This window comes from Grus americana, chromosome 4 (assembly GCF_028858705.1).
Source record: "Grus americana isolate bGruAme1 chromosome 4, bGruAme1.mat, whole genome shotgun sequence".
NCBI classification, from domain to species: domain Eukaryota; kingdom Metazoa; phylum Chordata; class Aves; order Gruiformes; family Gruidae; genus Grus; species Grus americana.
Window position 1 is genome coordinate 3003585 of NC_072855.1, and position 12910 is coordinate 3016494.

Genomic DNA, 12910 nt, shown 5'->3' on the forward strand with positions numbered 1-12910 from the left:
CCCATCTAGCTCCCAAAGTGCTTAGCATGAGGCAGGGCAGCAAGAAACACCTTTCCAAGCCTGCAAACAGCTCGGAAGCTTGTGCCTCTCCTGGCTGGACACCCATCACCCCGAGGGGTGCAGGATAGCACCTGTGCAAGGGGAGAAGCCCCACACTGTCCACACACCCCGCCCCCCCCCCAGGGAGGCAGCAGATGGGCTGAGCTCCCAGGGAACTGCCTTTAGGAGCAACCAATGCAGGAGATGACTCTGCTCAGCTGCTTTTGCCCCGGGAGAAGCGAACAGCAGCTGTCTGATGCCCCAGGTTGAAGCGCCGGAGCAAGCGTCACCAAAGCACCCCTGAAAAATTGGGTGGAGGGGGAAATGGATGTGGATGTCTGCATGCTCTCGCCTGATTTGTTTATTGTGTGTGTTTTGATTTTACTCGGATGAGGGAAAGGCCCATCTTTAGGGATCTGCCTCTCCCTGGCTGTTTGCTGCTCTTCAGTGCGGAGTGGAATGAATCCGGGACCTCCTACAAGCAGGGGGGTGTAAAAATGCATGGAGCAGGGAAAGAAACCCTCTCCTGTAAAGTGAAATAAAAAAATAATAATGGGGAAGGGTGCTCTGGAAATAGCCTTTGTCTGCACCCCTGTTCTGTACCCTGCTTGCTGGGTTTCAGGCTGCTCCTCCTGCGCCTGCCTCGCTGCGCTGCACCACGGCGTTCAGAGGCATCTTCTCAACTTCCAGCCTTTCCCTTCAGGTCCTCGCACGCTCCCCCTCACCCATCGCTGCAGGGTTGGGGAGCGGGGGGAGCTACAGGACCCGGCCTGGACCCCCCCCCCTCCCCGGTCTCTGCTCCTCCCTGGGGCTCAGAGGGAGCCAGGGACCATCTGGGTCCCTGCCCGGGGAGAGGCGAGGGGAGGGCGGTAGGAGGGATCGGCGAGGCGGGGAGGGGAGAAGGATGCTCCGGGGGTGGCTCTTTGCTTTCTCGCCTGCCCGGAGCTCGCAGGGGCTCGCCTGGAGGATGTCTCACCCCGTCGGCACAGGTAACTCTGGGACCCCCATCACCCCAGCCTGGGGGGGGGGGGGGCGGGGACGGACGGACGCTGCAAAGGGGAGGAGGGGGTTGCAATCCTGTTTTGATTTAAACAAAGCTGCCTTCAAGAAGAAAAGGGGCTTTGAAACAAAAAGAGGAGGATGCGGGTTGTGTGTGATGCTTGGAGTCCTGCCTAGGGGCCAGCCTTGCCCTAAAGTTTCCCTGTTGATGGCAGGGCAATACTTACAGGGGTGAACACCCGGGGTGGGAGCGCGGTAGCTGCTCTCCGTGTAGCTCTGCTGCGTGTGTGGTGGTGATGCTCACGGCTCCGGGCGCAGGCTGGGATGCCCTGACTGTGCGTGGTACCCTGGGGGTGCTGCATGTGATGGATGTGCTCCCACTGCGATCCACAGCTCTGCACCATGTTCCTGCGGGTATGTACGGTTGCGTGCGGCCGTTACATGCCGTGTGCATGGATTTACAGTCACAGCTTTGAAGTTTATGTGTTAACGCATGCAGGAGACAGAGCCAGTGATGTGTGTGCACACGTTTGTGGCTGTGAGTCGTGCTGTCACATACTCTTCACTACCCACGTATGACAGTATGCATGTGGTTGCATGGGATTTAAACGTCCAGATGCACAGGAGACGTGCAAGACCAGAAGCACAGCAGTAACACGTAATAACATGAGCAGTTACAATCAGCTGCCGTTATCTGTCCTTCTGGAAAAGCACGCAGAGGTTCAGGCAGCCTTTGCAGGCAGACTGGGCAGCTTGTGCTCCCTTAAAAGTGGAGACGAGCTTTCTCCGAGCATCCTCCCGCAAACTGTCTGTCTTCAAGCAGACTTGGGAAGTGGCTTCTGGCTGAGCACGTGAGATCCAGCCGCAGCTTTGGGAGGCAAGAGGTGAGGTTGGGGAGTGGTGGTGGAATATTTTATTTGCTTAGCCTGTTTATGATAAAATGTTCTGGTTTGTCACTGGAGGTGTCATTGCTGGGAGAAAACTCGTGCCATTGCCTGCTGTGGTGAGCTCAGAGCATGTTGCTAAGGGCCAGCCCCAGGCGGTTTCTGGAGCAACATCTTCTCTTTGTGGAGACCGCAGAGCAGCAGCACCCGGCTCAGAAGTCGCTCCCGAATCCATTCATGACTGAGGAACCCTCTGTCCCAGCCGAGCCAGACCTGCCGTCCTCCAACCTCACCAACGTGACAGACTGCGGCGAGGAGATCCTGCTCTATGGGGACACTGAGAAGATCATCATTGGAGCAGTGCTCTCCATCATCATCCTCATGACCATCGCTGGCAACGGTCTGGTCATCATCTCCGTGTGCATCGTCAAGAAGCTCAGGCAGCCCTCCAACTACCTGGTGGTGTCCCTCGCAGCCGCTGACCTGTCGGTGGCCTTTGCTGTCATGCCCTTCGTGACCATCACAGACCTGGTGGGGGGAGAATGGCTCTTTGGGAAGGTTTTTTGCAATGTGTTTATCGCCATGGACGTTATGTGTTGCACCGCCTCCATCATGACCTTGTGCATCATCAGCGTGGACAGGTAAGAAAGGACAAGGCACTTGCCATGTATTCAGGTGGGGTCAAATATAAGGGTGTTTCTGAAGGTTGAGGACCACCAGAATCATGTTCCTGGTTGTATCAGTGCTTCTGCATGTGTTTTCCAGGTACACGGGGTGATTGAGGGCTTTCTGTATGAATTAGGTGCCTCTGGCCCTTTGGAAGAGCTGGGCTTAAGGTGCTTTCTCCAGTAACTTCTCTAAGTTACTTGCTTAGTCCTTCCCCTCTAGGCAGCTGCTTCACATTGTTCTTCCTTGGCCTGAGGAACAGAGCCTAGAGGATAGACCTGTGACCTGACCTTCTCCATGGGAGGAGGCTGGACCATAAAATTATGCAAGAAAACAAAAAAACCCCACCACATGCACTTCAAAAATATGTGTTATGGCGTTCCTGGAGCCCAGTTCCATGGCATGCTCTGCTGCTCCCTGGACTTGTGCCTTGGCTAAGGATGTCGGCATCTCCCCCCACCCCATCCCAAATCCCTGAACCCCCTGGTTTAGCCCAGCGCATGCATTTGTGAGGATTTGCTGGTTGCAGCTCCCACACCTGGGGTCAGGAGGGAAAGGCTAAGCCTGTCTGGCAAACTGGCAAGACTCGGGCAAGTCAGCATCCCCGTGGGTCTAATTATAGCAGCCGGCATCATTAGGGACAGTGCGCTGATGAGCTGGTGGGCCGGATCCAGATCTGACGTGCGCACGCTGGCTTTCTCGAGGGGTTGGTTTGGGTTTACGCCGGCACTGCTGAGCCAGGCTGGTTGGTGATAAGCAGCTCAGGGAAGGGAGACAGCCAAGGAGATGCATGCCTTCGGCTATACCACCTCCCGGGTCACCCTCCCCAGGTGTGAAACCGGGTGACAAAGCAGAAAGCACAGAGAAAAAACCTGCTGCTGATGATTGATTTATCCCCCCAGCAAGCAAACAGCAACTCCTGCTCCGAAGCCCTCGCGCCCCCCGCTCCCCGATGAGCTGCCCTTTGCTCCACGGCCCCGATCAGCTCGGCGCTGCAGGTTGGAAGCAAAATCACTCCCAGGCCACACGGCAAGGTCCAGCTCTGCTCTGAACTTGCTTGGTTTTAATAAAAAGCCTGTTCATAAAAAAAGCAGGTGTGTTTAGAGCTGACAGAAGTCTGTCTCTGTTAGAGGGAAGAGATTAAATGCAGTAATGAAATATGTCAATGCTTCCTCTCGATGAGTGAGGAGCAGGGAAGCAGCTACACACTAATCACGTTGGCTTTGCTTTAAAAAATTGCCTTTTTCCTTTCCCCTTTCCTTTCCCCTTTCCTTTATTTTCCTTTCCTTTCCCTTGGAGAAACGTTCTTCCAGCCATGCACACAAATAGGACAGAACTTTCACAAAAATCATGGCAATTTATTCCACTTGTTCATCACGTCTCTCTCGCCCCATGTCACCGCTCCCATGAGCAGACCAAAAATCCGAGGACACCGTGCAGGCAGGTGCCTCCGGTTGACGTTGGTCTGTCTTTTTCTGCTGGTCTCTGGAGGTTTCTGGAGAGGTGTGGACACCAGCACCGGGGGGGTGCACACGTGCCAAGGCCGAATCCTGGGCAGTGCTGAGTGCCTCAGGGAAGGCAGTGGGGAGGAAACTCTCAATGTAGGATGGACAGGAGTTGCGTCTGTGTAAGTGAAACCCCTGGCTGAACTGGGAACCCCCCAGGCTGCTCTGAGTTGCACCCACTGGTCACACAGCCAAGGAGGACCTCTTAACTGGGCGATGCTGGAGGCACTTGTGGGTACACTTCTTCTGCCTCCAGCAACCCCCCACTTCTCTGGGGAGCATCTCTGCCCAGGTCACCCAGAGCTTTAGGCCCTTATTGCAAAACTTATGCTGCCAATGCTGAGCTGCAGAGTGGGAAAACCACCCCAAACCAGAGGGACACGGTCCCGTGTCCTGTCTCATGCAGCTCTCAAGCACCTACTCAGTTCTGCCGCAACGTCTCCAGGTGCCTGCTGGGCAAACCCCACCATCCTTCTTGGATGTTGGAGAGGAAAGGGGAGCTGCAGCAAAAAAAATGACAGAGGGAGCAGGTTGCGGGGTGCTTTATACAACAGCTTGACCTTTCTGTGCTTCAGACCGCTCAGCAGGGTGATGGAGGAGAAGCTTGCGATACAAGAGGCTGCCACAAAGCCTGCGTGGTGAGAGGGCAATTGCCTGAGATGCATTTCAAGGCAGGGAAAAGAGAAAAAGAGCAGAGGTTGTGATTTGAGTGGAAGGAAGACGGGCAGAGCAGAAGGAAAGGGGTGGACAGTCCTCCTGGCTGTGCCCACCTTGGCTCTGGGTGGGAGGAAAGGCATGCAGCGAGTGCAGGGGGGCTGGCAGGCTCAGTCCATACTGGGGCTTGAGGAGGGGAGCCGGAATAATTGGGATGTCCTCTGATGCACGAAGGAGGAGTAGGCGACTGGGACACTGCTGCTGCTTTCTGCCCTGAGGGTCCCCAGGAACAGGCCCTGGGCTGTGTGGATTGCCCTGGGGCAGTACCGTGAGCATCCCGTAAGTCATCATTGCTCTACATCAACACATCATTCTCACTGTTCCAACAAGGCAGTTGATGGAGGTGGGTTGAGGGAGAGCACAGATCCAGGACCATGCCTGGATCACCACATCCCCCCAGCCTTGGGATGGGTAGATTTTTTTTGTTTAGCTCCTGATGGAAACATCTCCAAAAGCACGCTTTTCAGCTTCTGTGCTGATGCAAAGCAAAGCTGACCATGAAGCTAAAGCAAAAGGATCACTGAGTTCGCAGAGAGCCTGAAACACCTGCTCCAAAAAAGATGAAATGGTTGTTCATCTCAGTGAAGCGTTAACTGAAATTTCCACCAGTGATGGTGGCAAGCTGTTCCTCCTGTCCTGCAAGCAAGAAGAGGAACAGCACTGGTGCTTCTCGGAAACGTAAACCCTTTCTCTAGCTCTGTCCTGAATGCCAGCTTGGTCAGCACTGTTAGACAGCTGCCTGTCTCTGCCAAAGAGGAGGTTGCATTTTTATTGATGGCTAAAGTGTCCTCATATTTTGGTTAGCTTAGATATAAAAGATGCTTGGTTTGCCCAAGATGCTGAGTACTATTAAAATGTAGGCTGCTATTATTGATTATTAATGCAGAGCGCTTTCTAAAAGCCTCTTGATTGGAGCTGGTAGAACTAATTTTTCTCAAGCGGGGTTTGATTGATTTTCTTTTAAATCAAAAAAGAAAAATGCTAGAAACATCCGTCTTTCTCTTACATTTTTCTTAAATAAAACCCTGCCAAGGTTATAGATTCTTTATTGCCACAAACCAAAAACAAAACAACAAAAAAAACCCCTTTTGGCTGTTCAGCTTTTGATGAAGCTCTCCGTAAAACTGCCAAGCAGCTGACAAAAGAAGCTCCCCAAATCCCACATATCACTTCAGGTTTTTCCTGAAAGAAGTCTCCATCCATTTCCCAGGCAGCTCTGCTGGGGTTCTCCCTAAAAATAAGTGGGTTTTTTACCTGAAATCAGATGATATGTTCCAAATCTACATCATCCTCAGTAAAAAGCATGCCTCCAGAAAGAGTCGGTGGGATAAAACCTGCACGGCATTTTGCTGGATTGCCTTTCATACGTCCTTCATCCAAACAAGTCCCAGGCCAGGGAGGTCCCTGTGCTGAATCTCCGGCAAGCTGGAATGTGTCCCTGGGGTGCTCCCACCAGCCCCGGCTCAGGGCTTGGGCAGATGAAGCCACAGGTAGCTGCAGCCTCCAGCTGCCTTTTGCATCCTCCACCTGAAGGCTCCCTCTCCTTCAGCAGGATGGGGCAGGCATGGCATCAGCTTGGAAACCTGCTACGGAGCTTAAATTTGGCCCAGAGCAGGCATGGGATTGCGGTAAAAAAGTGGGGTCCAGGAAACCCCAGTTCTGGGCTCATTTGGGCTCAGCCAACCTGCATGAGCAGAGTTTCATCCTTTCCGAGCTTGCCAGCTGCAGAATGGAGATAGGGGCACCTTGGAGAGGTTTTGCTTTTCTTTATTACTTAATCCCCGGCGTAAGGATTCAATAATTACCGTTGAGCGTAGAATAAATGAACTGAATCAGCTTATCCATGGGGTTGATGGTGGAGCCCAGCCTGGGGCAGGTCTCCTACCCCACGGCCAGGGCTTGGTCTGCCCAGGCATCCGTGGGAGTGAGGACGTGGGAAGAGTTTATTGGAGAAGGAACGAGTGGCTACACAATCAGCTCTGCACAGCGGGGGTCCTGCAAAGCCGTACAAACCACCAGTAAATCGCTGCTCCGGGAACTGGCCTTTGTTACCTGATTACCATGAAACTTGATTAATAACAAGACACACACACACACCAAAAAAAAAAAAAAAAATCAAAGCCAGAGAATTTGATTTGAATTTCATTGCATGTCTGTGCAATGTCGCCTCCCGCCCTGCTGCAGACACTGGCCTATTTTGAGGTTTTCCCGCTCTCATCAAGATTATAAGCAAAGACCTCAAAACGGCCCCATTTCCTCCAGCAGCGACGGCACGAGGCACCCGCAGATGAAATGTGTCAGCTTTGCTTGCTTTTTAAATCTTGTCACTGTGCATTTTGCTTGGCTAGCGTGTAAATTCCTTGAAGTTTCAGCAAATCCCGAGTGGATTGTCTTCTAAAGAAAACTCAGTAATAGCATAATAAAGGATATCACACAACACAGCATATATTAGTTTGCAAAGTTCTTGGCTTGGCTATACAGAGAAGGGATTTTTGGGTTCTGAATTTGGAGTTGCAACAGCAGGGCATGGTTTTCTGCCAGCCTAGGGGACATCAAGTCTGCTTTCCCTCCAAAGCTCCTTCCTACAGCAGGAGGGATATTCGGCAGCATCCCTCCAACCTGCTCCCACGCGCCTCTCTGAGTCCCGATCTTCCAGTCAGGCTCATCGCTTCTCGCTGTGCTCAGCCCAGGTAGGAAGGAGTCAACGGTATGTTTTGGAAGGACAGCACCAAAACCAGCTCTGTTGTCCATCTCATCAGGTCTTCTCCTTCGCAGACAGGGCCCCATGGGGTGATGGGGTTAAAAACCCTTTCCTGAGAGGTTGTGTTGCCTTCACGTCTGTGAGTGTCGTCCTTCAGCCTGTACCACTGCCGGGTGTTCAAGCAGCATAGGTGGTCATCGAGAGTGTGGCTTGGTGTTTGTAAGGCCAGCTGAAGAAAATACAGAGGAAAATAGGAAAAGGATAAATCAAATTCCTTTTATTGGGGAGTCAGAGGAGAATACGTTGGGCTTCGAATTTGTTTAGCAGTCAGGAGGGGAGGAGGAATTGGATTTTTTTTTTTTTTTAATTTTATTTCCATCTTCCAATCTTGGAGGATGATCTGGAAAAGGGAAATAATCAGGGAAGAAAAAAAAAATCTCCTTACGCCTACAATGAGACTGATTGTTGGAAAAAAAAATAATGATACAATAGAGGTAAAATTCTCCGCAGAATTTTTTCTTTTGGCAGAAAAGCCCATTCTTCCCTGGAAAAGCTTTCAGCAAAAAGTATCCATACAGCTACTGTTCTCACTGCCCCTCTGGACTAACACAGTTTATCCAAAACAATTAAGAGGTGATGTGATCCTGTCTAAAAATGCCTAGAAATTCCAGACAACAGGCAGGCGTGAACCAAAAAGGCTGTAACATGAAAGAAATCCGAATGACAGCTGGAGGCTTTTGCTGGGCTGATTGAGACTGAATAGGAGGCAGAAGTTTTTCAGTGGGAATATTGGCTGACAGTGACCAGCTCCCCCCTACTGATTTATTAGTTTACAGCTATAATTTACCAACTGACAGTTGACACAACTTCTTAGTCACATGAAGCCCCTCAATTAAGGCTCAGGGTGGTTCAAAATTACCCCCCATAGTCTAACCAGGAGTTGATGGGTGATGCAGTCTCCAGCTCCTTTCGGTCAAGCTAGCAAGGTAACTCCTAACTCCAGGTGTCAAGATTTGTGAATCTGTGGGTCACCCCGTGCTTTTGGGATCTCCAACTCGGAGCTCCTCTCATTTTTCTCCGTGGGGAGGGATGGACACCATTGCTTTAGGGGCTATGGGCCATGCAAGGGAGCAGACTGCTCCAGCTGTTTGCAACTGGCACTCACTCCTGCCTTGGTTTCTAGAGGTCATCTCCAGTAGATGTTGCAGGAACCTGTAGGTTTGACCTAATATTGCAGGCTGGATGGAGAGGGGAGTGATAGGCTGTGCTGCTGACAGTGGTGTCTCCCATGGGTGCCAGTGCTGCAAGATGCAAACACACAGTCCATCGGCTGAAAAGGAAGGTGTGAGTCAACAGCTCAATCTTGCACCGCAGCCCATCGCCTCATCACTAGCTTTTGCTTTCTGTGACCATCCAGACACAAACGGTTTGGCAGTTGGACTTGATGATCTTAGAGGTCTTTTCCAACCTTAAAGATTCTATGATTCTATGATCCCTAAGTCTTCCCAAAGGCAAGACTTCTCCTTGCTCACACACTGCCTCAGGGACACGTTGTATTTCTTCCCCAAGTTCCCAAGCTGCCTGGACAAATAAGAGAAGGGTGTCGTCCTTCGCACATCCCATTAAACACTGGTGTGAGTCTATTCATTTCGTCTGCAGTCAGTCCTGATGTATCCTGGTGCAAGTATCTCTGTGGCTCCCCCATCCCACTCCTGGGTGTTTCCCTGGGAGGACAACAGTCTGGAGTGAGTTACATGCCATGGCTGGGAGTTGTTGCATGTTCTCTGTACAAACTAGTTCTGGAGGAAAACTGAGCTTTTTTAAGCATTTTTATTCCCAAGGAAACCGTGTGGAGCTCAGACTGCACTCAGCGGTTAAATGACATCTCGTGTCACGCATGGGGCGGTTGCAAGAAAGCAGTGGGGAATAGTCAAAACAGGGTGTTTAGGCAAGAGGGCTGAAGGGATGTGAAATGCATTTCACAGAGGATAGCGCAGCTGCATGTCCCTGGGAACATTTCCATTTGGGGAATTCATTTCTTGTGTCCCACCTCCAGGGCCAAAACCCTCCCGTGACAGAGCATTAACAGCTGATTAGGAATGAAAACCACCCAACAGCTTTCACACCTTGCAGCCCTCCTAACCCTTTGCGACTCTTCTTTTTTCCAGGTATCTGGGGATCACTCGGCCACTGACATACCCCGTGAGACAAAATGGGAAGCTGATGGCCAAGATGGTCTTCATCGTTTGGCTCCTGTCTGCCTCCATCACCCTTCCTCCTCTTTTTGGCTGGGCCAAGAATGTCACCGTGGAAAGAGTCTGTCTCATCAGCCAGGACTTTGGGTACACAGTCTACTCTACAGGGGTTGCCTTCTACATCCCCATGGCGGTCATGCTCGTCATGTACAGCCGGATCTACAAAGCCGCCAAGGTCAGCGCCGAGAAGCACCGCTTCATGAACTTCCCCAAGCACTATGAAGAGGAGGGCGTCTATTGCCTGGAGGCCTCCAGCCGGAGCCACCACAGCTCCAAGCGTACCAAAGCAGTGGAGGAATGCGCCACGCTCTCCAAACTGCTTCGGCAAGACCGAAAGAATATTTCCATCTTCAAACGGGAGCAGAAAGCAGCCAGGACCCTCGGCATTATCGTGGGGGCATTCACATTTTGTTGGCTTCCGTTCTTCCTGATGTCAACGGCTCGGCCTTTCATCTGCGGCATCCGCTGCAGCTGCATGCCCCTGCGGCTGGAGAGGACTCTGCTCTGGCTGGGGTACACCAACTCGCTCATCAACCCCTTGATTTATGCTTTCTTTAACCGAGACTTGAGGACTACTTTCTGGAACCTCCTGAGGTGCAGGTACAGGAACATCAACAGGAGGCTCTCCGCCGCCAGCATGCATGAGGCTCTGAAAGCCACAGAGAGGCACGAATGCATCCTGTAGAGCCACTCAGTGCCTGACCAACGAACTCCTGCCTCTCCATTTCAGGTTCCTCACTTCTCTTGCCTCTCGGGGCTGGCAGAAACCATGTGTGCCGTTGTCCGCCTGCCAGACATTGCCACTGAGAGTGACACCTCTTCCCCTCGCCACAGGAGGACTTGCGTTTCTCCTCGCCTCGGGAACAAGTGGGTTCTCACCATGTCCCAGGTGGGAGCTGAGCAGCTGTGAGCAAGACTGGGCGTTCAAGTTCTACTACCAACTGTGGGCAAGTCACACCACCTTTCTGTGCCTCAGTTTCCCCATCTGTTAAAAGGAAAAAAAGAAAAAAAAAGGAAAGGAAAATAAACTCTCCCAACCAAACAAAAAAACAAACTGAAAACTTGATAAGACTGTAGCTCTCCACCTTCGAAAAGGGCTCTAAGGTCTGTGGAGGGCACACAATATACTATGTAAAGATGATACTGGCTGCACTTCTCTGTCGAATATGACAGCAGCTATAGGCTCCATTGTAGATCCAAGCACTCATGCCATCCCAGCTTATACAAACTCTTTCCACTGATGTAATTGCATTTTACACACCGAGCTCATGTCCAGGTTTGCACGTCAGAGCAGTAATACCAATGACCCCGTTTCCCCTCACGCTGTAGCACTGCAGCAGTTGAAAGAGGCACGCTCACAGAACAGAACACAAATGAACATGAAGCTTCCTTTATGGTTGGATAGGAAAAGCCAATGGCCTCCTCATCAGGGCAATGACCAGTGAGCAAAGACAGTTATGTTTATTGGGTTGTACTGTAATTCATTCTCAGACAAGTGATGTGTGTTCATAATTTGTGGCTAATTGACTCCATAACAGCACGCTTTGGTTGACAACAGAACAAAGTATATAATTTCTCTGACAGCTTTACAGTGCTTCAGTATGATGTCCAGCAAGCTTGAAAAAATACACTAAATGATGTATCCTTTTTTTTTAAAAAAAGTCTGGTTTCTTTATTTTGGTGTAGATTCTTTGGTCACATCAACTTTAAAGTGTCTCTTTACTTTTATGTGATAGTGGGACTTGTCTTCCTGCAGTCTTCTTTACTCCTGACCAACCTTGTTGTATCAACCTTGCTTTGTAGCCCCCATAAACCTTTGTCCATTTGTAGACGGTATCTGCTCCATGGGGTCAGTTTGAATGTCTCCTGTCTGGGTTTTCTTGTTAAAGCCAGACTGTTGAGACGGCAGCTTGGCAAAGAGGTTTCTAGCCCTCCCTCCACTACAGATTTTCTTCATCAAGGAAGAGTGTATGAGTTGTGGTAGTCCCATCTCTTGCAACATCATGCAGTACGATGCCTCCATGAGTTGGCTGTTGGCGGTCTGGCTGACTGCTGGCATGGTTTGGCTTAGTAATCAAGAGTTCTCCTGTGAAATCTTTTGTGCTCTCACTTCCTGTCTTTTTAATAGACATTTCTGTCCTATTTCTTTTTATACCTGCTTTTTCTATAGATGCCCAACAGGGTCTCCAGTTTAGGCTGGTAATTCACAGCAGGGAAATTGGTTCAAGCCCACTGTGAGTGTCCCAAGGAACACAGGTTGGGCACAGGAACAGCAAAGTGTCCAGATGTTGTTCTCCAAGCTCGTGTCCTCACAGCTGGAGCCAGAATTGCACATAGGAGCGGGGGAGGTTGTAGCTGTCGTATGGGTCTTCAGTGGGAAATGCTTAAAGATCAGACAGTAAAGAGATTTGAAGGAGGACCTAGTCAGGAGGAAACCTGAAGGTTTAACTGGAGCCCTGCTTCACCTGCTATCCCACCCAGGAGCTCTTTGGAGAGTTGTGAGTGTTTCTGTTAAGACGGTTGACAGCTTTCTATCTGTCATCTCCCATGGTTTGCTACCTACAGTTGTATGTTGGTGTTAGGTTTGTGCCAGGCTGCCTGAGCCCCTCGTCACAGGACCATGCTGTCTGCTGAAGGCAGAGCAGTGCCTGCCTTGCAGCCCGGCCGTGCAGCCACGTTACATCCCTACCCCACAACCTCTCTACTTCCCCTTGACTGTGCATGTTCACCTTGGTGCACTTGCTACTCATCACCCTTCCTCAGCTCGGTTGCATCTTCTCATGATGCTTCTACTTTCAAGCCTATACAATAGGTCCTCACGCACCACATCTCTAGGGCATGGTCTGACTGTCCATCTCAGGACCTGTTTATCAAAAACAACTCCTTTCCTCCCAGAAAACACTTTGAGCCATCATCTCCTCTGTCACAACATTTTAGCAGCAGCTGGTTGCTGGTTCTGGCCTGCCACGGTGACGTGAAGTTGGTTCAGCGTCTGATTTCCTCCCTGGGCTCCCGCAGCTCCTTCCCTGCCATGGAGCTGATGGTGCCCTTTTGACAGAGCTGTCTGGATTAAAACTAACCAGCTGCTAATTCAGACTGTCTCATCAGGATGTGAAAGCCCCAACACAGCCCATTTCATGTTCTGCG

The 12910-nt window shown here is 50.9% G+C and overlaps 1 protein-coding gene across 2 annotated transcripts; it reads left to right on the top strand.

Moving 5' to 3' along the window:
• Positions 1–948: 948 nt before the first annotated feature.
• On the top strand, positions 949–10817 carry LOC129205979 (5-hydroxytryptamine receptor 7-like). Of its 2 annotated transcripts, none has more exons than XM_054824514.1 (3): positions 949–1028; positions 2001–2563; positions 9677–10817. In XM_054824514.1, exons 2-3 carry the CDS (start codon positions 2055–2057, stop codon positions 10446–10448), a joined length of 1281 nt encoding a protein of 426 aa, XP_054680489.1. In that variant the 5' UTR covers positions 949–1028; positions 2001–2054; the 3' UTR covers positions 10449–10817. The 2 variants fall into 2 exon arrangements, with proteins under 2 accessions (XP_054680489.1, XP_054680491.1); XM_054824516.1 differs by having other exon boundaries at positions 952–1028; positions 2112–2563.
• Positions 10818–12910: the final 2093 nt, after the last annotated feature.

Coding starts and splice junctions, on each gene's coding strand:
- LOC129205979 (XM_054824514.1), top strand. CDS start 2,055: ATGTTGCTAAGGGCCAGCCCCAGGCGGTTTCTGGAGCAACATCTTCTC. Junction 2,564..9,676: donor TGCATCATCAGCGTGGACAG/GTAAGAAAGGAC, acceptor TCTTTTTTCCAG/GTATCTGGGGATCACTCGGC.